The sequence below is a fragment of the Argentina silus genome (assembly GCF_951799395.1).
Source record: "Argentina silus genome assembly, chromosome: 10".
NCBI lineage: Eukaryota > Metazoa > Chordata > Actinopteri > Argentiniformes > Argentinidae > Argentina > Argentina silus.
This window is the reverse complement of record NC_139664.1, coordinates 10088648-10113394: the sequence shown is the minus strand read 5'-3', so window position 1 is coordinate 10113394 and position 24747 is coordinate 10088648. Positions and strand designations below refer to the sequence as shown.

Below are 24747 nucleotides of genomic sequence, written 5' to 3'. Positions count from 1 at the left end.
ATGCTCTCCCTGACACCGCCCCTGCCTGTCTCACTCCTTACCTGAAACTCTCTCTACCAGTTTCACCATCGACCTGCTACAACCTTGTCTCCAACCTTGATTTATCTTCTCCTGTTCTAGCCTACCTGTGACCAGCACTTCTAGCCTACCTGTGACCAGCACTTCCCTCCCCCACAGGCTCTACAAGGCTCTACATGTGCCTTTCTGTCAGTAACCAGAGATAACCGGCCCTATGGACCCACACACACACACACACACACACACAGGTGCGCGTACACACATACAGATGCGCGCACACACACGCGCACACACACACACACACACACACATACACACACACACACACACACACACACACACACACACAAAGGTATCAAAGCACAGCAAAACCACCACTGCCAAGAACGCACAAGATAGAGGACTAAATTAAATTGAGACAAACAAGTGCATGCTGTGCACCATCTTGCCACAGGTCTTCCTTGTGAAAAAATTATACATTTCAGTGGGATTACCAATATGACTAAAAAAATACAAATAAATGCTGTCTTGTTACAAAAGGTGTGTGTCTGTGTGTTTGTCAGGCCAGCTTCAGGCCTATACTGGCAGGCTGAGACTGAATGACCTCTGCTCTGCCGAGTCTCCGTTAATTCGAGCCCAAAGAATGAGGACACAGGGACCACAACCAGATGTCATGCCCTGAAGGCTCCAGGCGGGTGGTTTGGACACGCAGACCCCTCTGAGCTGTCACCCACTGCCATCACACACACTCACACACACTCACACAAGCCAACACCTAACACACAGGCCCTTCCAAAGTCAAGTCAAGATCATGACACACACCCAACATCTCACACAAAACACCAAACACACATAGACTGTAAAAACCAATAGACACAGGTAATAATTTCATGGCATTCCTTAAACCGCACCAAATAATACTGAATGACACCAACAAGAGAAAGAAAGAGAAAGAGAGGAAGTAGAGAGAGAGAGAGAGAGAGAAGGAGCGAGACTTACCTTGTAGGAGAGTTCCTGTGTCTGAGACTGCAGCTTGATCCCAGCAGCCCCATCCAGGTTGGTCAAACGTTAACCCAACTAGCCTGTAAGGTTTTATTGAACCTAATGATTGTCTAATCACCCCGCCCATAGACTAGACATAGGCTAACCAATAGGGAAGCAGCTATGAGAGAGAGAGACAGACAGGAGTGTTAATGACAGGTACATAACAAAGACATAGCTAATAAATCAACATACTGTATCATATGAATGTAACCCATAACACAGCAATACAATGGAAGGACTAGTGTTTATGAATGTCTGAATAGACTGGACTGAGTCAGTCTCCATTTGAGTAATTCCTACAGGCCTGTCTCTGAGGAAACCCTCAACTAGTTGTGGCTGTCATCAGACTGCACCATCTGGGAGGGGAGGCAGAAGGGGGGGAGGTGCAGAGGGCTGGAAAAGTTTCTTACTCAACAGACTTTGACCTTTGAACTTCTGAACTGCTTCCTGTCTTGGCTGTTCCATTGCTGGCTGTGAGCAGGAAAAGGGTGTAGACAGAGGAGCTAACTGAACACACTGACAGGCCACCACAGGAATGTAGAGCAACAACATGACACATCTCATACAATACCATTACTATCACCTAACTCAGCCTCACACAGACAGGATTATCCAATGAAAAGAGTTAAGAGATTCACGTTTTTTGATTTGCCACGCACCAGCAGTGGTATTTGCTTTCGGTACAGCATGGTATCTCTTGCAAAAAAAAGTGCATTGGACATAATTGTCAATATATTCATAATCCAACGCTTTTGATAGCTTCCAGTAAAGTGTTCAGAGCTAAGGGTACGAACCGAGAATCATGAGGTGAATGGGAATAAGAGGCACCTGTCTGCCAGCTGAGATGTATGCATATCTCCAACCACAGAATTACAGTGAGTCTGTTTCTCAGAGTCAATATAAACAGCAACTAATGATAAGAAAGACGATTAGATTGAAGACCCATCTCTTCAGGCTACACCTTAACTGTCCCTCCTAAAGATCTCTTCACCCCCATTACAAGTTTCTCTAATGTAAATTAATTAATTTCAAAAAAAGAAAAAAAAAAGTAATTCTTCCTTCTTCTAGCATTGTGACTGCCAATAGCCCCTGATCCTAGTATAGATTACTTTTTCTTATGATGACTAAGTCGCTTTGGATAAAAGCGTCTGCTAAATGCCATAAATGTAAATGAATAAATAAATATAAATGATTAAAGTAGTGAAGGTATTAGTCACTCTGTTGTCTGTCTTTAAGGGACCATAGATACTGATCTGCTTTGATCCTGTGGTTCGCCTGGTGTAGTACTGAAACATCAACAGTATCTTTCTATTACACCCTGTCCCTGAGATAAGCAACACATTCACAAGTGGAGTTTGATCAAACTGCTATCTAACCTATTCCTCGTCCTTGACTCCTCCTCCCGGATGTTACCCAGGCAACACCCTCATCTCCCTGTTAGCTTACATGGTCTAGGCTCATCACACCGCATGTGCCATGTTTTTGTGTGTGTGTGTGTGTGTCTACTACAATAAATACTCCCACCCTGGCCGCATTCCTGCTAGACCTGCACAAGCACTACACAAGAAGAGCTCATACACACACTCAAACACATGACACACTGTCTCTGAAACTGCTCTGTGTCAACTGTCATCTTCAAATCGCTCAATAAGTGGTGCTGCTCTGGTTCGTGTGTGTGTGTGTGTGTGACCTATAACTGTGACTGGGCAGATCGAGGTACAAAGCAGGTAACAAGAGAAAGGTTAGATGACTTTTCTTAGGAAAGTAATCATTTTATTCAATTCAAACACTGAGGTCAGAATGGAAATTATTCAGACATAGCAGAATACACACAGAGGCTACAGCACATTCTCAATAATCTGAATGCTGAAGCTGATTGAAAGACACAAAAACACAACATTTTGATAACAGGTGGATTATCATTGCCCTGATAACCACAATAATGCAATTGCAGGAGAGACAGGAAGAGAGGGATGAGAAAGGGGACATGAATGAACATCTCTGTCTCTCTCAGAAGTTCTCTTTCTCTCAGAGTTTATATCTCAGTAGTTCTCTCTCTGTTGGAGATGGTTTGCAGGTGAGAGCAGAGTGTTCATTGGCAGATTCTTCAGTCCATCACAGAGGCTGGCGAATGGGGTGACAGTTCTAAGGGGGTCAGTCTAATATAGACTGCAGTAGGAGCTGGGTATCAAGGCGTGTGTGGGTGTCCCATCCACAGGGTCCTAGAGCACAGAGAGATTGTGGCAGGATTTAGACTTCAGCCGGAACGCCACACTGGAGTTGTTCTTCGCCACCATCCTGTCCAGGAATCGTTTGGCCTTTTGGGGTATACTCTCGCGGCATGCGTGTTTGTGAGAGTCTGTGTGTTTGCGTCGCTTGTTGGCCTCCTTGCTGTCGCGGCGTAGACGCAGCTGTCGTACGATGCCGTGGAACGCGGGCCAAACGTTGTGCTGCATGGCTGCTGATGTCTCAATGAACTTACAGTCAAACACCACTGCACATGCACGACCCTCTGGAACAGAGAGAGAAAACACAGTCAGAGATCAAGGAATGCTCAGAAACACACACATACACAGTCAGAGACCAGGGCGCGCACACACACACACACACACACACACACACTGTGCATTTTGTTACTCACCATTGACTGACACCTCTCTGCAGCGGACCAGGTCACACTTATTTCCCACCAGGATGATTGGCGTGTGGTGGGCAGGCCGGTAGCGGCGGAGGGATATACGGAGTTCTGATGCTAGCAGAAATGAGGGCCTGTCAGTTATAGAGTAGACCAGCAGGTAGGCATCACCTGTCTGCATGCACTGCTCCTGGGACAACCCGCCCTCATCCTGAAATACATACACAGAGAGTTAGAACATGATACACACACAGAGCCAAACCACTTGCAAGGCAGTCACACAAATATGTTTTCGCAAGTTGTTTTAGTTTAATTTGTCGGTTTTCTGTCGTATCAGACTTACCTCTGCATTCCATGTGTCCATTAGAATGATGGTTACACTCTCTCCATCCACGACGATTGTCTTCTCACACACCTCATCTGAAACACAGGAGATATTTTCCTTTAATCTTGATGATGCAAATAAAGGGTTGCCTAGGCTACAATAAAGTGCAATCCAATATTAGCATATGCCATTTATATAAATATGTTATCAGAATATATTTCTCACCACAGTACAGCTCGCAGTCATCACTGTCCATACTGTCTGCGGCGCCCGCAAAGATGCTGGCGAGAGCCGATTTACCGACCCCACTCGCACCCATCAGCACCACGCGGAACGGACGTCCGCTTTCCCCGGTATCACCTGTAGAGTCTGTGGAGATCACGGAATCTGAAGAAGACCAGCTCTCGCGGCTCCCGGTCGACTCACCAGTGGAGCTCGTGTAGGACTTGGAACGGGAGATGCAGGACGCGACCCGGGGTGATTGACTGTCCGTGAGCAAGTGGCTGCCCGGGTCGCAAATGCTCCACCGGTGGAGCTCATGCTGCAACCGGAGACTGTGCCGGCGCATACTTCCTAGCATGGTTATCACAAACTATGCAAACTCTTCCCAATGCAAATCTGTTCTATTCTCGCGGTGTAAATCCACCCTTGTGCAGCACTATTAAATAATAGGACGTTGACGTATATTAAGGTTATATCTCCTCAATAGTCTAGTTAAGTCTGGTTAACTGATAAAATAAAAGATGTGATGATGACCAAACTGAGAACCCAGGAATAAACTGAAGCAGTGCGAAAGTCAGAAGTTGTTGGTTCAGAGATCATTGATGTGCCCGTTGACCGTTAGACCGTAAAATCCTCGAGAAGGCTGTCTGTGATGTCCCTGGCCACTGTGCGCGTGTGTAATCCCGGGCTCACTAATGTTCTAATGAGCTTTCCACCGCACGGTTTATATAAAGAATGGCTCCCAGCGAGAGGGGGGACGTCACTCCCGTCCCCTCCCCTCCCCTCCCTCGCCATGCAGAGGCTAGTTGTTGAGGGGTCAGTCAGAGATAAGAAAAACAGATGTTTTTTTATCCTACCAGACTGTTTCTATGGGGGAAGCTGAGAAGAGAGAGAGAGTTCCTACATTCAAATGACAGTGGGACACACTCACTCACTCACACACACACACACACTCATTCACACACACACACACACACACACACACACACACACACACACACACACACCTCAGGGACGCAGCCATTCCAAAACACCAGTCTCTAAAGCAGACACTTGTCATCAACTACAAAACATCACATCTATACAGACCATTATTATTTGGATATTGATAAGCAAACAACACAGATTATATTACATAACTCAAAACCACTACCCCATGGATAATCACTGCAGCACTTGATTACAGCAAAGGGCAATAAACTGGATTAATCCTTGATCCTAATTTCATTAAAATGTCTTTAATCTAGGTAAGAATAAAGGAATTTCAGGAATCAGGTCACCATTAGATTCACTGACCGGAGTAATCAGAGCACAGAGGCTATGTGAACAATTACATCTTATTCGCCATATAGAGGCTGGTGGAGGCAGAAATCGTAGGACAGGCTCATTGGTTGCTACAATTTCTACCTCCACCAGCCTCCCCTGAACTGTGCATTGTCAATCTTTACACCCTGAGAGCATTTATTTCATATCAGGTGTTTGCTCCATGTGGATGGAACAATCTGACAGCCTCACACAAGTGTCAGTTGCAAAATGCAACTATTTTCACTGTTATTATTGTGGTGAAGTTGGTTAACAAACAGCTAGGCTGCAGTTGCAGGTGACATTCAATAAATCTAAGCTAGAGTGTGATAGCCTGGGCATCCACAACCACAACAGATTGTTGTTGCTCAAAAACAAAGTTGTTTTTGTGAATGAAACCTCTAGGAATACACAAACATTGCCTAGAGATTACCCTCATCACGCAATGTACTCTACACATCTAGAACCGGCTGACGGAGGTCCATCTGTGAGAGCAGAGTGCATGTGTGTTTGTGTGTCTGAGCAGAGAGGGTTATTACTGTAATTGCAGGATTATGTTGGTTTTTCATTCTTGTTTTCCAGGACTAAGAGGCTGCTGCTGCATGGGGTCATGATCTGAGAGGCTGCTGCTGCATGGGGTCATGATCTGAGAGGCTGCTGCTGCATGGGGTCATGATCTGAGAGGCTGCTGCTGCATGGGGTCATGATCTGAGAGGCTGCTGCTGCATGGGGTCATGATCTGAGAGGCTGCTGCTGCATGGGGTCATGATCTGAGAGGCTGCTGCTGCATGGGGTCATGATCTGAGAGGCTGCTGCTGCATGGGGTCATGATCTGAGAGGCTGCTGTAGTGTGTATTAAGGTCCTGATCTATTCTGCTGGACAGATGATTGAGACACATTAAATCCTTGTTAAGTGTTGGAAGAGCATGACCAGGACCTGGCAGAGGAGAGGCCTTGTGGCTGGAGCCTGGGGGTGGTGAGGGAGGACGATGGGACGGTTTGCTTCAGGAATGCCAAAAACTAGGTTTAGTTTTAGGAGAAAAAAAAAATCAGAATGAATCCACCCAAAAAAGTGATGGGTTCCATTTTAATAGGAAAATAATTCTGCGCTATCAGGGTTAGGGTTAACCACACAGCAGCACACCTGTGTCCCAGACCTTAACAATAGCGTCTTATCACTCTGGCCAGCTAGTTAACTGCCAGGGGAGTGTTGGCTGTTGGCCGCTGAGTCTGCATCTATAATAGCTAATCAGGTTGTGCGTCAGAGGAGGCTAGGGGATAAGGGTCAGGGTGAGAGGCTGGAGGTGGCCAGAGAGGACCGGCTCAGGTAGGGCGGGTGACTCAGGATCCCAGAGGAGAAGCACAGGAGAGAAGAGGAGAGGGAGGCTAGGGTAAGACTGGGGAAGCAGAGAGAGGGTTGGGTTAGGGGATAGCTGGGGCAGGTTAGTGGAGGCTATAGTGGAGGCAGCTTGGTGGATGCTTGGGGAGAGAAGGGTGAAGGCCCCAGCCACACTAGTCCATCAAAAAACAGACAAACAGGTATAAGTCACTATCTGATTTGATCTGTGAATTCGTACAAACGTACTGTAAAAAAAAAAAAACAACAAGAAGAAAAAAACCGTTAAACTCCTCAGAACGTTTCTGTCAGCAAAAAATACGACAAATGGGCACATACAGACCCGTGTCTTCGCCGCTGTCCGTCAACGGGTGACTCCCATAGAGAAACTATTGGCTCATTCCGTATTTAAAGGATACAGCGGACTAGTGTGGCCGGGGCTTAAGGGTTAGAAGCTGTGTGAGTGGGTGAATGAGCTGACTTTAGCCCCTGTGAGCTGATGGCCAAGGAGGGGATTAGACACACAAAGCCTTGAACTTGAACTTGGACCGAATATCAACTCTCCACTCACTCTGTACCACTTCAGTGCCTGGCAGGAGAGGGAGAGGTGTGGAAACAAAACAAAAAGAGAGAACAGGGTTGTAAAAAAAGCGTGTGAGAGGGGAGAAGAGGTTAAGATGGTTAATGGAGGGGGGAGTCCAGAGAGAGAGAGAGAGAACAGAGGCAGATTTAGCTCATTGGTATGAATGGGCTCACAGAGGGCAGGACTTACACTGTATTACCACTCTGTCTTAACACACACACACACACACACACACACACACACACACACACACACACACACACACACACGAGAGCTGTCACCCAAACACGCACGCATGCATGCATGTACACACACACAGACACACACACAGCTCCTCCGGATGTCCGCACTCTCACCCCTGTGTCAGCGGTGGATTAGTGTCTCCTGTCCAATCTACACCCAGCAGGCAAAGGGAAAGGACTAGAATCATAAGGAACATGCTCCAGTCCAAGTCTATCATTCAGCTACTCCTCCAGCCCTCGAAACCATCGCTCTGATACATCATTCACACTACTATCCATAACCCATACTCTCTATAGTGAGAGGGGGCCCAGAGGGCTGGGCTGGAGGAGAGGACAGGCCTCCACCTGAGCTTTGAGCAGACAGACAGACATCACTTTCACACAACAGCACATGTCTTCTTAAAGCTCTCTCCCTATTGGCTATTTGGAAACAGTAAGCAGTGTTGAAAACTCTTTTGTCTATTGGACAGATCCGTGCACAACACTATCACATTGCCATGAAGTGGTCCTCTGTGGCTCAGTTGGTAGAGCATGGCTAAGGTTGTGGGTTTGATTCCCACTGGGACCATATGTACTGAAATGTATGCACTCACTGCAATGTAAGTCGCTTTGGATAAAAGCGTCAGCTAAATGGCATATATTATAAGTGCACTGTAGAGGGCTGTAGTGAGTGACTTGGAGACAGTTGTTATGGTGGTGTGGATTTGTTGTTATCTATGGAATTTAACTGACTCTGTTAGCAATTATGTTCACTGTTGATTCAACATTTGTTGAACACTCCTGCTGCTCCTCCCTCCTCCAGCTGACTAGAACTGCTGCGCATCTCACTCACGCTTCTCACTCACGCTTCTCCTGACTTTCAAACATACCCCAGAGTCTATGAACTATGAATAACGTCTCTGGTTACAACCTAAAATAAAGCATATCAGTACAATTCAACGACACGCAACCGTGAGATTGACATGCAAATATATTTTCCGGTATTTTGACGGGAATATGCGCGAAACGTAAAGCCTACAGGAGGTTCGTTTTGTGCAGAGAGAATATCGGTTTAACTGTGTTAAATGTGTCTGGTAAAGAATCAGAGTGGCTGGTGAATTTTCTCATCCACCAGACAACTTGGCTGCTAGACCAAAACGTTAATTTGATGTCCTGATCCCTACACCACTGACTTAAGCCACCCACACATTGACCACTGAGCTGGATGTTCTTATAGAATTGATTGAGAATGACTCAGGCGGAGAGACCCAGACACACTGGGAAAGCTTAACCTCATGAAGACCTAGTTATTACACAACAATCTGAGCTAACAATCACTGTGAGTGGTCATAATCAATTGTGCAAAGATAATTGTGTTTATGTGATGACACAGCACTTTGGAGTCACCCAATCTACCACACTCATCCTGCCTGCCCCCCCCCCACACACACACACACACACACACACATTAAATCACCTGTGAATCCGGGACACACTCTGATCCATAACCCACGCAGCAATTGAGGCATCGGGCACCCAGCCATGAGTCTGTCCTACATACGCAATAGATTTTTATGAGTCTGTCCTACGCTTTAAAACATTTTTAATACACAGTCGACAAATTAATGGGAAGAGGTAAACATGTCAATGTGAGTAATCTATATAATTGAAAAAATCAACATCAATCAGCACCACAAAGAGGGACCACATGGTGATGTGTGTATATGTCATATCTAAGCAGGAAAGAGACAGGAGTGCCCCTCAGGATGGAAAGCTGACTACTAGACCTTGAACACCGAGATGACACACATAAAACAAGGCCAAGGCTTGTGGGTTGGATACACAATACTGCCATGCCGGCTCTGCCCTGTGAGGCTTGGAACGTACAGTGCAGTACATTCTCTCCCTGACACACAGCATAACTAAACATGGAGACAGACGAAACATACACTGCATTACTCTACACAGAGACAGTGGAAACTCACTCCCCCCCCACACACTCTCTCCTAGAGCTGACACACAACACACAACACACACACACACACACACACACACACACACTCTCTCTCTTCCTCCATTACAGGGGTATTTTCCCCTTATTCATCTCATCTTCACTCGGAAAGGTAGTATTACAACTAGAGCATAACTTAGTTGATTCAGTAAGGTCACAAACACATTCTCTTGCTTCTCATTTATCAAAATGAAATGACACAGAGGAATCAATATCACATTCAGTCAGCATCAGCTCAGTGAGAGGTGCTTTTTGAGTGTCAGCCTGACTGATGTTTGTGGTCAAGTTCCAGTCCATTAGTTGTTGTGTGGGGTGGTCATGTTGCAGTGTGGGGTGGTCATGTTGCAGTCAGGGCTGACAAGTGGTGGTAGAATGGAAAACGGCATCTTCAAATGAGTGTGTGTGTCTCCAATCTCTCCATAATGTCTGTGATTGTGTGTTAGTGAGGTGTGGGAGAGATGGTAGACTGGAAGGCGAAGGAGATGTGGTTTCGTGCATGGTCGAGGTAGGCATCTGCGAAGGTGTGTGTGTCTCCTGAGTAGTGTTTCCACTGCATCAACTCCGACATGCTCAGGTGCTTCTGCCCCGCCCCCCCGCGGTCTCCTTGGCGTCCTAGCTGGCACGGCCTATCACATGCTGGCTCCTCCTCCTCCTCTATGACTGAAAACAGATAAATAAACATAAATATACACAAACATATAAAGGGATATGACAAGCGTGTGTGTGAGAGAGAGAGAGAGAGAGAGAGAGAGAGAGAGAGAGAGAGAGAGAGAGAGAGAGAGAGAGAGTGTGTGTGTGTGTGTGTGTGTGTGTACCAGGTGAAGATCCGTCCATGCTACAGCTGCAGTTCAGCAGGTCGTGAGTGAGAGAGGGTGTGTTCGTCAGGCTGAACAGATCTCGTAGATCATAGGAGGAGAAGCTTGTATGATCTGCTCCTTTCCCCAGGTCCACCACCGTCCCAGAAAGCCCCTGTTTAGACACCTGCCTCAGGAATATACGCTCCTCTATGGTACCTGGGAGAGAGACACACAGCTTCACATGAGAACAGATGAGGTCCTGTATTCACCTCAGGAACTGACCAAAACTGTCTGAAACCTTAATATCACTGTCCAGATCTTCATCATGTAACTTTAAGAAGACCTGTACACTGCCTATTGAACAAGTACACTGTTACAGAAGCGCTGGCAGTGTTCTGACCTGCGGTGAGGAGGCGGTAGATGTGAACAGTCTTCTTCTGTCCATCTCTCCACACACGGGCCATTGCCTATAGACGAGAATACACATACACAACCATCGGACGTGAATGAAACACACATACAGTGCCATCTGGTGGAGACGAGTGGAAGTGAGTGAGTGAGTCTCACCTGTATATCATTGGCAGGGTTCCAGTCTATGTCGTACAGGACCAGGTGGGAGGCGCCCACCAGATTAAGGCCTACCCCCCCAGCTTTTGAACTCAGTAGGAACAGGAAGTGTTTGGAGTACTGGCTGTTGAAGCTGTCGACCAATCGCTGCCTCTTGATGGCGGGGGTGTGCCCATCTAGACGACTGTAGGTGTAGCCCAGGTGGACACACAGATCCTGGAGCAGGTCCAACGTCTGAGTGTAGTTAGATACTAAGACTACCCTGTAGAGACACACACATAGTTAGAGGCAAGGTAGACACAGATCCTGGAGTAAGGCGTGCCCACAGCCACCCACCCACACCCACACCCACACCCACACCCACACCCACACCCACACCCACACACCTGTCTGTAGGGCTGAGGTGTCTTATAGCAGTCAGAAGGTCTGACAGAACCAGTAGTTTCCCTGAGTCTGCTGTACTGAAGCCACCTGAAGAGTAGGATTCTGGGAAAACACCAGCAAGCCCCTCATACATGGAACTGTCCACGGTGCTATTGCCTGTCTTCTCCTGAAACAAACAAACACAACAAACTTTAGTTGAATCCACATTAAAACATCAGTAAAAATGACAAAGATTCCTTATATTACAACATACTGTACACATGTCCAAGGCTGCTGAATACATACATAAGCACCATGACAACCATCATCGCATGTGTGTGTGTGTGTACCTGTACAGTAGAATACAGTAGCCCTGGGTGGTTGCAGAGTTTCTTCAGGGCTGTGATGCAGGCGAGGTGTGTGTGGGTTTGTGTTGCCGCCTGGAGGCAGGCCCTGAACACACGGTGCGACAAGAGAGTCTGGTAGAGCTCTCGTTGCAGAGGGGAGGGGCTACAGAACACCGTCCAATTAGAACGTGGGGGCAGGTAGCGATTAATGATCTCCTGTGTCCGTCTCAGAATGAACAGGCCAGTCAGGCGAGCGAGTTCAGCTGCTCGCTCCTCTCCCAAAATCCTCTCCTCCTATAAGGACAGAGACAAGAGGCAGATGAAAGAGGGAGGTAAGAAGGAGAGATGACGGGAGGTGGAGAGGAAAGTGTGAGAAGGACAGAGAGAAGGGAGGGGAGGAGTGGGTAATAGGGAGGGAGGGAGAGAATAAAAGGGGAGAGGGAGAGATAGGTGGATGGAGTGGGGGGGAGAGAGAGATGGCTGGAGAGAGAGATGAGAGGTGTGGTCAGTACCTCAGTGCAGGTGGGCTGTCGGGAGCGTAGGATAGGCTCCTCGTAAACCTTCCTGTACGCAGCAGACGACCCCAGAATCCCCGGGTTCACAAACTCTATGATGGCATAGAACTCCTGCAGATCGTTCTGCACCGGGGTACCTAAAACACAAACAGATTGTCAAAAATGGTACTCCACATTTAGAGTGTGTGTTACTTTTGTGCACGTGTGTGTGTGTACCTGTCAGGATGACTCTGCGTGTACAGCTGAGAGAAGTGAGAGCAGATGAGGTCTTGATGCTGCTGTTCTTCAGTCTGTGGCCCTCATCACAGATCACCAGCCCAAACTCCAGCTTCTGCACCTGGATATCACACACACACACACACACACACACACACACACACACACACACACACACACACACACACACGCACACACACACACAATTTAAAGGTCAAGTTAAATGAGGGGGGAATGGTAATTTGCTGACACCTTAACAAAGCAAAAAAAGGAGAAAAAGGTGCATAAACATGCATTTATGAACTGTTATTAAAGCATTCCCATCCCAAATATGTCTTCATGAAATCAGGTGAACTTGCTCACCTGCTCCAGTGAGCGCAGAAGCATCTCATAGCTGATCACCAGTACACTGTGAAGAGGAGAGGCTCCAAACTGCTCCACCCTGTGGTCCTATACACACACACACACACACACACACACACACACACACACACACACACACACACACACACACACACACACACACACAGCACCAGGGGATGTGGGATTTTTGCAATATTGCTTACAGCTATCTAACTTCCCAAGATCTAGAATAGAAGTGCACAGGGTGTTAGGGTTAATGGGTCCATTTGGGTCACTCACCTGGTCCACAGTGAAGACACTGATCCTCTCACGGCCCAGCCACTTGGAAAACTCCGCCCCCCAGTTCTGGACGAGGCTGCCGGGGGTAACCACCAGCACGCGCTTAGCAACCGGCTTTCCCCCGTACGGCCCCTGCCTTAACAACGTCCACGTCAATGCCACACTCTGCAGAGTCTTACCCAGACCCATTTCATCAGCCAAGATCGCCCCGTACCGACACACAGCCCTGCAACACACACACATCATTAGACACGCACGTCAAGTCAGCTAAACACATGCTTGACATTTTGCCAAGGAAAAAAACAACTCTTGACATTTCACAAGGGCCAAATCGGCAAGCTTCAACGCAACAGTTTAGCTTTTTCATCAACAGGTCCCAACACCCAGCAGCCATGTCATTCAACCTCCATTACCTCATCCCCATGACACACTCGTAGAGGAAGAGCAGGCCGTCTCTCTGGTGAGGTCGGAGGTGACAGGTCAGGTGGGGGTCAACCACAACGTCCACCACAGGGAGCCCCGCCTTGTTACATGACCACTGGTGGTTGGCTGAGGGCCGGGGCATGACCAGAGCACCTAGGCAGCGAAAGTTCACGTTTGGCTAAGTGTAGTGAGAGGTGAGAGTGGGCATAATCGCATGCCTAAGGCTGAAAATATGAACAAATGCGTGTTTTTGCATGCAACGCGGATCCTAGTCAAGCTCCATGCCAAAATACGCCATTCTACCACGTGAAACACCCCCCCATCATAACTGCTGTCGTTATCCAGTTGAGGCCTGTTTTAAATGTTTTAGACTTTAGGATACCTGGTGCTAGCGGGTCATGGCGAGTTCTGCAGGGCTGCTCCTCCTGTGGCATAGCCCCGCCCCTCTCAGCGCCACCCAATAGTGTTGGCCGACAGAATGGTTTGGATGCCAGGCGTCGCGAGGGTGGTGGAGCTGAAGGCTTCTCCATCTCCACATGGACGTCATGGAAACAGCGTCCCCTGGCGTAGTCCTCATCAGATATCACCCCCATCACCTCCACCTCCTTACCCCCCACCATCAGACTCTCCCCCTCAGACAGAGAGGCCAGCTCTGACATCTTATAACCACTGCCTACACACACACAATTAGAAATACACTCTCAGAGTCAGAGAGAGAGATAAAAGTGTGTGTGTGTGTGTGGTGTAGTAGGTATGTAAAATATAGATACAATGTGGGTCTGTCTGTGAGTGTGTGTGTGTGTGTGTCTGTGTCTCACCCTTGCCAATGTCCTTGCCCTCCATGTCTTTGAGTGTGGCTGTGCGTCCGCGTGTCACCAGCACTGCGTCACCTTCCCAGCGTTTGTGCTTCTTCTTACTGGCCTTACACCACATCACACTGAAGTACCTCACCCCGCCCTGACCGCAACCTGACCCTGTCCCAACCACTCCAGGATCCGACCCTAAGCCCACTGTTTGAGGAGGCCCCGGACTGAGCGGGGGGGAACATCTGAAACCTAAAACAAAAAAAACAGAGAAACAATCAGGCCACCACACAACAAAACAGCATCCTGCTAAAAACTAAAATGAACTGTTGTTATTCACACATTTACCAGCAGAGGTCTCACCACTCTACTGTGGCCCTTTCCCTGGAGCCTGGGACTTTCCTACAGCTCCAAGCCCAGGATGAGCCATCAGCCTAGGGCTATGGGAGTCTGTCACATCCCACTCACTACCTTCTATCTACAGATCATCTGGTTAACGCTAAGGGGGAGTCTCCTTGTTCTCAAGCCTGCCTTCATTCATTCAATGTAGTGAAATGTCTGAAAATGATCCCTTCAAAGCAGACAGTGGTAAGTATAGTATTGTTTTACGCTTATTGTACTGCACTGTAATCTTACAACATGTAAAATGCATTTATCACAATTAGATTCAACAGGTTCAAAGTGTACTTATCTAACCAGGTAAAAGTGGAAAGAAGAGAAGAGAAAGGAGAGGAATAGGAGAGGAGAGTGATTCAGTGGAATAACCACAAGACCCACAGGGCTGAGAACTGAACAGTTTTAATAAAAATCAATGAAAGCACGGAGAAAGGTCTGAACAACAGACAGCACATAAAACACCATATCAACATTACATCAACATCCCTCTCCTATTCTCCTACAGTACATCCCCTCACTATCCCCACCCATCCTTACCCACCCGTCTACCCTCCCCACCGTGAGCTGTCCATCCAATCTGCAGGGAGCATCAGAGAGTGGGGGAGGCCTTCGGTCATATATACACCTGTACTCCAACCTCACCCCACTGCCCTCTTTCCACTTCAAGTGTCCCATCAGGCCATCCCCACTGAGCCTGGATCGGTTCAGGAGGAGGGTAGATGGAGCATTAAGCAAGACGGACATCAATAAAATCAATAAAAGCACCACTTTTGAAAACAGAGTTGAGCTTCTTTCTTCAGACAAGAAGCCAAAGTTGATATAATTTGCTCCAGAGCCGTGCCTCAATCACACACACACACGTCAACATACAGATACATTCCACACAGCCTTCCACAAATACTGTTCTAGAACATTCCAGAGCGTCATCCGAGTTCCACATGGTCAGCCAGCCCCTCCAGAGCAGGCTCCCTTGGTGACACACACACACACACACACACACACGTGTGTGTGTGTGTGTGTGTGTGTGTGTGTGTGTGTGTGTGTGTGTGTGTGGAGAAAGGGGCAGTGGTTGAACATGTGTATTATAGTGGTAGCGGTAGCCCGTGTCTCAGCCTGGCTGCCCTCAGTTTCTCCACTTTGATCTTTGTTCTCAGAAGCTCCTCCTCTAGTTCCTGCTTCCTTTTCAGGCCTTCCCTCTTCTCCTCCAGGTAAACGCCCACCTTCTTATGATTGGCCAGCACCAGCTCATGCTCCTCTTTGGCCAGCTGCAGAGGGCGTAGCCTGTCAGGGTCATGGTGAGGGTAAAGGTCATGGGGGTACAGGTCACGCCGAAGGGGAAGAGGAGAGGTTGAGAGGGGGATATTAATGGAGGAGGGGCAGGGAGAGAGGGATCCGTCGTAACCATGGACACTGCCTAACTCCTCCTCTTCCTCATCCACCTCTTCTTCTAGCTCCGCCCCTATGCGTGTGGAAAGGATGGTGAGGTCGGGGGGCGGTTTCACATCGACTTCATGGTCGAGTCTGACCACTTCCTGGTCCAGACGGAGGCTGATGGGGCCCGCTGGGAAATCGGGGAGGCCAGGGAGAGAGGAGCTGCTGCCAGGTTGTTCGATGGGAGAGTCATTCTTATACATCAACCTAGAGAGAGAGAGTGAAATTAAATGTTAGTACCAACATGCACGGTTTTAGACTACAGTATTCTATTTCTGTGGCAATATCTCCACTTTAATCTATCTCTGTAAAAAATATACGTGTGTACTGTTCCCTTCTCTATAATATAGTGTATGCGTTGCGTCAACTTTCGTGGACTTTTGTAATTGTATTTGACAGTAATACCAATAAAGCATGTTTGTGATACATGCATGAGAGTGCAAGGGCATTGCGTGTGAGTGTGTTGGTACGAGTGCATGACGACAGGTGTAAGGGCAGTGTGTGTTCTAGCTGATTGGAGGAGTGTTGTGTGTGTGTGAGAGCAGCCCCTCCCCTGGCAGGCCACTCAGCAGGCTCCAAGCCTGGAGCTGCAGACCTGGGGTGAGTTTCCCCAAAGATCACATTCAGTCCATTGTCAGAAAGAGACAAAAGATGATCTAAGAGAGACCCAAACTTTCAGGAAACTCACCTCTCTGTATCCTCTCATCTGAGCTGTGTGTGCATCTCTCTCTCTCTCACCTTTGTAGTGAGACTTTCTGGGCATGTCTGCATGCCTATGTTTGATGTGCGTGCATGCGTGTGTGTGTGTGTGTGTGTGTGTGTGTGTGTGTGTGTGTCTCACCTGTGCATTGCTGGGTCTTTATCATGGTGTATAGGCCCATGGTGGAACAAATGAGGTATCATCTCCATCACTCTCCTGGTTGGCTCAGAGATACTTCCCCTGTACTCCGGCTGGGCATGTCTTCGTTGCATCACTTCCTGCTTGGCTGATTCTTTCAGCCTCTTATAGAGAGTCCTCAAGCCCTGGGCTGTACGCGGGGGTCTGTCTCCTCCCAAGGCGTTGTACAGCTCCGCCACTGTGTCCCAGCACTTGTTTTTGTCCACGATGACAGCGTGTTTGTTGGTGTGCTCCTCCAGGATACGGATGTGAGGGCGGACCAGCTTTAACAGGTCCAGTTTCTCAGAGAGGGTGAAGTTTGACGACCGAGCCTTACCCACCATACTGGATGACATGTACACAGAACCAGATGCCATCTTAGAGCATAGCGGACTGACGCAAACCAAGCCAGGCCTAAACCCGTCTTAATTAACTCTAACACACTCTCTTGAGCTTGCTCTGTCTCCTCCTCAGTTTTCTCTTCTGTGTCTTTCTCTCTGTCTGTCCTCACAGAGACAAGGCTAATACTGGTTGAACTCTCTCACTCTCTACTCCTTTGCTCTTCTGTCTCCCTTCTTTCTCTCCCTTTTCTCAATCAAGCACAGTCTCTGACTAACACATGAAGGTACAGTCTCTCTCTCTCTCGGTCTTCGCTCCTCTCTGCGTTACACAACACACACAGGCTGTGCCTATGTGCGCACAATAAGAATCAGGCTTAACTAGGCCAGCCTCGTTTAGGCCCCCGCCTACCGCGGAGGGCTTTGGGTGAATTCCTCCCAGCTTAGGCTGACGCAGGCTAAAGCTGCTTAAACCCAGCCCGACCTACTTACAGCCTGGTCTCTCTAAACCCCAAACCAAGCGCACAGCGCGCATTCACATTACACTATACTAACCAACGGAGGGATATGTGTACTCAGGGGAAATGGTGACGATAAATTGTTTGTAAAATATGTTTTATTTACACTACGTTGGAGAGGAGGAAATAGCGCTGGTTTAACCGAAGACGTGTGCGCGCTTCGCATGCCCGTGCGGGAGCGCGTCTTTGCACAAAGGAAATCAAAAGCGCGTCTCACTGATAAATAAAACACACACATCAATGCGTAAAGTAACATAATCGTGGGTGGATGGTATTGTCAACACGGAGACCAGAAAGGGAGAGGAGAAATTAAAAAATAGAGTGGCACTAGTTGCTCTCGATGAGGGAAGCGTGTGTGCTCACTGATCCCGACCACAGCCCTAATCTGCCTCGCGCTGCCGCTGCACTACCCACGCTCATTTGCATAATGCTGGATCTGCTGTCACTCACAGCACAGGCTGCACAGCTCCCCCTTAATATAAATATGTGTGCTCCCCCCGACTCCATTCAGGTGTGTGTGTTCATCTCACACTCCAAGACAGTATTAATCTCTACCAGTTGTGTGGCTATTCTAGACAGAGCAACTTAGGCTATCGCGCCTGACTAGGCACTGGATTTGTTGAACAAGGTAGGCTGATAAAATAATATAATAAAATATAGAATTTAATAAAACACTGTATAAGTGGTAAATTGCTAGTGAAAACGGATTTTCTCTTAATCGTTTTATCCTCCCGCTGTAGTTGATTAATTCTCGTTCGACCAAAGTCCCGACAATTCACCAACATTTCAAATCCAGCAGCATGCGCCCCCAGTGGCATTGACATCATAACAAGACCTAATAACAATTTAGCAAATTAATTATTCATACTGATGCCAATAACTACCCCGTCTCATTCCACCTTAAACAGTGGCAAATAAATAACACAAGTCTGACTACAGGTGTATAACACCGCGGGAAAGACACACCTGCATGAACTAGCGTACACTTCCAGCAAGACATTTAGGAGATTAGTGCCTCTGCCTTAAATTGCTGCATGAAATAGCTATTTGCGGTTGCAGACCACTGCAAGAAAGCACACTTTTGTACCAAAAAATGCATACCTCTTGGCAGAAGTCACATACTGTAAAGAAGGGCTACTATCTTCGCATGTAGTAGACATTACATCGTAATATTTGACACAATATTTCCCTCTTGACTTATCGTCCTTCAGAAGATCAAGTTAAAGAGGAAACCGCATTATGGTATTTCACAGAACTGATTAATCAAGGATGTGAAAGGGCTACCTATACAAGATATGTACAGTGCCTATAAAAAGTGTACACCCCCTTTCAAAATGTTCACCTTTTGTTGCCCCAGAGGGTGGAATTGAAATACATCAAATTATAATTTCTTTCCCCAGTAATCTACACAGCCTACTGAACACTTTCTAAAGATTTTCCAATTTGCAAAAGTCTACACACCCATTGCTAAAATTATAACCAAATTCGTACCAAACTGTGCTGCCAAATCCCCCAAATGACCCTGCCAAATGTCTTACTGGTTGGCCCTGGGTCTCCAGAGTGCTCCTCTGTAGATGGGGGATCTCCAGACTCTGCCTCATTCTCCTTACTCTCTGCTGCACTCAGCACGCGGGCCAGAGCCCTGGACAGGCCTGGGGCTCCAGGGCTCCTCTTGGCCAGCCCGGGGCAGGGCAAGGTCTTCACAGCCAAGGCTGGGGCCTCACATCCTCCCCTTGGCAGAGCTAGAGCTGGGGCTGGGGCTGGGGCTGGGGCTGGGGCTGGAGCTGGAGCTGCAAGACTCCGCTGGACCTTGAGAGAAGGAGAAGACTAACCATTATTCTGCCTGGATATTGGTGCTGTAGCTAATAAAAGTTACATAGTATGCCATTACTATATGACTATAATAATTAATAGAGGTCACTTTTGGGGCTAGACATGAATGAATGAATCGTGTGATGGAAGTGAATTTTGTCTCCCTGTACCTTGTTGAGCGCGTTCGTCAAACCGAGATTGGGAGACAGCGGCTCGGATTCGGGCAGAGCACCGGGCAGCGAAGGTCCAGGGGGGGCGAACCGGGCCTTTTTCGTCGCGTTACCGAAGAGCTGACTAGGGGCTCTGGAGCGCCGCATTTTGTGTGCGTTTGGATGTGTCACAAGATCTAAAAGCAATGTAAACAAGCATCACATTAGCTTGTCTCGTAATAATGATTAGCTTTCTACAAGTTGGCCAATGTGCCTGACTGTCAGCTATCCGTCCCTGACTGTCAGCTGTCCGTCCCTGACTGTCAGCTGTCCGTTTATACTCTTCTTCTTGATAATCATCGAGGAGTCGTACACTACTGTCTGCTAACCGAAAACTAGCCCACCTTGTCCTGGTTCAGGGCTGGTAGTTGGTTAGCTCGTCTCATCTTAATGACACATGACATAGTAGTCACAGTAGTGCGAGCTAGCTAGTTGTAGCAACCAGCCACAGTCTACCTGGTTTGCTGTGACAACCTGTTACTAGTCAAAGAGACAGGTAGCTAATATTTAGGAATAGGCTTTTCATAGCGAAATATCGTTCTACATACCTGAACAAGTCAACAGGTCAAACAACTGTTCCAGCTACTTAGGAAAACATTCACACTTTGATGAATGAATTCTCCCGCTAATGTGGCGAGGAATGCCATTGGCTGGTTGCTTCGTCAGGGGAGGGGTTTAGTACTACAGTGAGTGCACGCGATTTACTGTGCTTGTACTGAGCTGCACCGGGCCGTAGGGGCTTGCGCTCCTGACACAATGCTCCAATGTGCCGCTCCTGTCGAGAAACCTAAATCGCGTGTACCCGGTATTTAGCTGAGAAATACCCTAATCGGACTTTTCGCCGACTGATCTCAGACAATTTCACTGGTTTGCAATGCAACACAGATTACTGCATTATTCAGATTAATCCCTTATTCCACGGATATTTATTTATCTTCTACGTCACGACAATTTTGAGAAGTTTGCGTCGAATATTCATCATTAGTCACGGGTGAGTGAGACTGACACTTTTTATATTATATTACCCTGCTCTCAAAAAAATGCTGACTTTACATTGATTATATGTCCTGCCTTTTTAGTGCAAAACATCCGCCGACATACATCTAGAACTGTTTGTCGACTATTGTCAGCAATAAAGTCCAATCCTTTCAATCTGCAGCCAAACCACCACCAGTCATACTGTGTGTGCAACTCTGCTATACTGAGTCATATGGTTGTATGAGTTGACATTAGAACTGATACTACATGACGTTATAGAAGTATTGTATGTTCATAACATATCTTATTTCATGACAGATAAAACGGGATATGAACAAAGTATAGAAGCTACAGTCTTCTTCCTCATTATTTTAGCAATATGAGAGGAATGTGATATACTGAGATGCTGACATGTTGCATTGTGTTTCTCACATCATTTCCATAACTCTGGGATGTCCTTCTGTGTGTTATTGAGAGTGGGTGAGTGGGGAGTATTATGGAGTTGCTCTTTGATTCCTGTGATTTCAGAGAGCAGCAGAAATGTTGTCATGGAGTCTGTAATCCAATCAGAGAAGAGGAGAGTGTAATCCATTTTAATCCCACATCCCCAGGGAGAGGGAAGGGGATGGTGGGAGGAAAACGAAAGAAAGAAGGAAAGGGAGAGAGAAAGAAAGAGAACATTAACACAAAACCTGTATTAGATATTTAATGGTGTCATTTTTCTCCTTTAAGGTGTCAGCAAATGACCATTCCCCCCCTCATTTAACGTGTGTGTGTGTGTGTGTGTGTGTGTGTGTGTGTGTGTGTGTGTGTGTGTAACTCTGTCTCTCTCACTCTTGTGGTCTTGTCCAGCAGCTGGCTGCCTGGGCTCAGGACCGCTGTTGTCACGGAGACCTCACCACAGAGACTCAGTCCTGAGGGAGCCGAGAGGGGAGGGGCCTCAGGGAGAGCGACCCGATCCTCACCTGGAAGAAGGAGAGGAGAGGACAGAAAAGAGGAGAAGAGAGAACGGGCAGAGAGAGGAGAGGGAAGAAGTGAAGGAACAGATTGAGAACTGAAGGAAAAGGAGTGAGGGGAAAAGAGGAGGCTTGTCTGGCAGGTAAGGGTCTAATTCTAAAATGTTGGAAATGATCAAACTGAGAGGGGTATGTGTTCTCTCTCTTGCTCTCTTTTTCTGACTGTGTGTGTGTGTGTGCGTGCATGTGTAGGATGGGCTATGATCTGGAGAGGTTCGTAGGCTATGTGAATGAGGGTCTGCTGTGCTGTGTGTGTCGGGACGTGTTAGAGCACCCCCTCCAGGCCCCGTGTGAACATGCCTACTGTAGTGCCTGCATCAGCGGTTGGCTGGTGCACCATCACTCCTGTCCCGAGGACAGGCTGCCTCTGGATATCAGCACACTCAGACCACTGTACAGGTATACACACAGTTCTCTCTCTCTCTCGCACTGAAATACGCTCTCAGTTACATTGTAGTCAAAGTACACACATTCTCTCTCTCTCTCTCTCTCTCTCTCTCTGTGCTATGTAAGGTACATGCGTAATGACCTGAGTCGTCTGCAGATCCGCTGTGTTAACACAGGGAAGGGCTGTGACACCGTCTGCTCTCTGGAGACACTACACACACACGAGGACGAGTGTGAGTTCGCCCTCATAACCTGCTCCAACACAGGTACTACAGCAGTGTGTGTGTGTGTGTGTGTGTGTGTGTGTGTGTGTGTGTGTGTGTGTGTGTGTGTGTGTGTGTGTGTGTGTGTGTGTGTGTGTGTGTGTGTGTGTGTGTAGTTCAGTCGAAGCAGCCGTGATATGACACCTGTGAGGAGAGCAGGTGGTCCTTCTGTTGTCATGGTGACTTTATACAATGATGTGTGTGTGACCTGTCTTTGGCAGGTTGGGAATACCTATGTTACCAGTGTGGTAGGTATAAGTGTGTGTGTGTGTGTGTTTTTCTTTCTTCTCAAAGACTTAGACTTACAGTACTAAGCATTTACACCTGATATTATCAGGTAGGAATAAATGACAAAGAAAACAAAGCTGAAAATATAAAACTTTATTTTCACTTTTTAAAATGTCTATCCTTCTTTCAATTATTGTTTGACCTTTTGTTCTGCCTGTTTCTATTTCTTGTGGAGACTAACAGGTGTAGACTTGTATCACATGTAACTAAAGAAAACTATCGCATCACTGAGTGTGTGTGTGTGGTGGGGAATGGGAGGGGGTGTTGGGTGCTGTGAAGTGGGGGAGAAGAGAGGGGTGAGGTGAGGGAAAAGATGTGGGGTAAGGTGAGATCCTAAAGTCAGAGGGGTAGGGGTAGAAGTCCAGTAGTGAAAGACTATTGCCTTCAATAGTGGAGTGAAGTGGGGGATACCTGTTAGAAACCTAAGGTCTCATGTGGCATGCACTATATCTTGCTCTCTTATTCTCTATCTCTATCTCTTTCTCTTTTCCCCCACTCACCCACAGGTTGTCCGGTGTGGGTTGAGAGGCAGGGTTTAGAGGCTCACCTGTCCGAGTGCCAGTTTCGCAGCAGGGCATGTCCCAGCGGCTGTGGCCACACCCTCTTCTCAGTAGACCAATCACAGCACAACTGTGTCGCTGAGCTACGCACCGAACTCGAGCTGCTCAGGTGTGTGTCTGTGTGGATCATGGGCCAGGTTATGGAAACTCTGTCGTACTCTGAACAAACACCATACCGAGAAATGTTGTGATAAGTGCTGGTTGTATTCACTGTGTAAGATAGACATGATATACTGTGGTGTACTTTGATATGAGATATTGCAGGGTAGAAATGCAGTGTAAAGTACAGGAGGTGATGTTGTCATGTATTGCATGTATATATTTCAGGGCTGAGATGCTATGTAAGGTGGAGGAGGTGAGGCGGGAGATGGAGTCACGGTTGGACTCCCAGAGGAGACACATGGTGCAGAAAGAGTCTCTGATCAAAAGCGAGGTAGAGGAGCTCAAGGTGAGACCATGCATGCACACATAACCCCTGAATCTACAATGGTTTAACACTCTGGCACCTTACAGTACATGCACCCCAACTCTTGTATGACTTGTACCTGTGTGTGTGTGTGTGTGTGTGTGTGTGTGTGTGTGTGTGTGTGTAGGGCCAGCTGTCACGGGTGATGTGTGACGTGCGTGCCCTGCTGGGGGCAGAGCGTCTGCGGAGACAGGAGCTGGCTGAGGCGGAGCTAGAGAAGAGGGAGCTGCTGGAGCTGCTCAGAACCCTGCAGCCAATCAGGAGCCAGCAGTTGCCAGACCAGCAGCCAACCAGGAGACAGCATCAAGGAGAAGAGCAGCCAACAAGGAGCCAGCCAATCAGGAGCCAGCAGGGGTCAACACAGGGCTCCACCCAATCACTATTCTCAGTCCAGTCCGTATCAGCCTTGGTCCCACCTACGTCCCCCAAGCCAGAGGAGGGGCCACGCAAGGCCGGCCCCCGAAGTCTGACACTGGACTGCATCAAGAGGAAGAGTCGGGAGGTCACCGTCATCTGACGAGCATTTAGTCACGCTATAAATAATAGATAAAACAAGTATGATATACAGTATATGTTTACAACTGATGAACTAGAGCAAGGTTTCCACCTCAGGTCCACATGTAAAACTAGCTGGTACGCCCTGTTAATATACCATGTAGAGTGTATGTGTTTTTAAATCTGGCAGAATTCAGAAGGGGAAATGAGAAAGGTAGTTTTTATATAATCACTCCATTCCTGCAGGTACTGTTCAAACACATTTGTGTGTTGTGTGTCACATTTTATGAATAAAGTATGTTGAAGCAAGTCTGGTACCTCATCTTGCTCCAAGTCTCAATGA

General features: G+C 47.6%; 4 protein-coding genes across 6 annotated transcripts; 1 reads left to right on the top strand and 3 right to left on the bottom strand.

Annotated features, from left to right (window-relative positions):
* Positions 1–3161: 3161 nt before the first annotated feature.
* Positions 3162–4602, bottom strand: gem (GTP binding protein overexpressed in skeletal muscle; the record flags this gene model as incomplete). The annotated part of the gene is made up of 4 exons (XM_083679686.1): positions 3162–3574; positions 3704–3908; positions 4041–4117; positions 4248–4602. 4 exons carry the CDS (start codon positions 4600–4602, stop codon positions 3285–3287), a joined length of 927 nt encoding a protein of 308 aa, XP_083535812.1. The 3' UTR covers positions 3162–3284.
* Positions 4603–9808: 5206 nt separating this feature from the next.
* On the bottom strand, positions 9809–20059 carry rad54b (RAD54 homolog B; the record flags this gene model as incomplete). Its single annotated transcript, XM_083678653.1, has 16 exons — positions 9809–10357; positions 10513–10710; positions 10895–10961; positions 11062–11323; positions 11448–11611; positions 11775–12065; positions 12284–12423; positions 12503–12623; positions 12866–12952; positions 13145–13370; positions 13558–13720; positions 13950–14240; positions 14386–14622; positions 19469–19628; positions 19716–19739; positions 19913–20059. The coding sequence occupies 16 exons, from the start codon at positions 20057–20059 to the stop codon at positions 10137–10139; spliced, it is 2799 nt and encodes a 932-aa protein (XP_083534779.1). The 3' UTR covers positions 9809–10136.
* Positions 15824–17451, bottom strand: fsbp (fibrinogen silencer binding protein; the record flags this gene model as incomplete). Its single annotated transcript, XM_083678123.1, has 2 exons — positions 15824–16404; positions 17039–17451. 2 exons carry the CDS (start codon positions 17449–17451, stop codon positions 15849–15851), a joined length of 969 nt encoding a protein of 322 aa, XP_083534249.1. The 3' UTR covers positions 15824–15848.
* rnf41l (ring finger protein 41, like) lies at positions 18372–24697 on the top strand. 3 transcript variants are annotated; one of them, XM_083678121.1, is made up of 8 exons: positions 18372–18441; positions 21785–22028; positions 22138–22344; positions 22459–22598; positions 22817–22843; positions 23390–23552; positions 23771–23891; positions 24037–24697. In XM_083678121.1, exons 3-8 carry the CDS (start codon positions 22139–22141, stop codon positions 24424–24426), a joined length of 1047 nt encoding a protein of 348 aa, XP_083534247.1. In that variant the 5' UTR covers positions 18372–18441; positions 21785–22028; position 22138; the 3' UTR covers positions 24427–24697. The 3 variants fall into 3 exon arrangements, with proteins under 3 accessions (XP_083534247.1, XP_083534246.1, XP_083534248.1); XM_083678120.1 differs by lacking the exon at positions 18372–18441 and adding an exon at positions 20662–20942; XM_083678122.1 differs by lacking the exons at positions 18372–18441; positions 22817–22843 and adding an exon at positions 20662–20942.
* Positions 24698–24747: the final 50 nt, after the last annotated feature.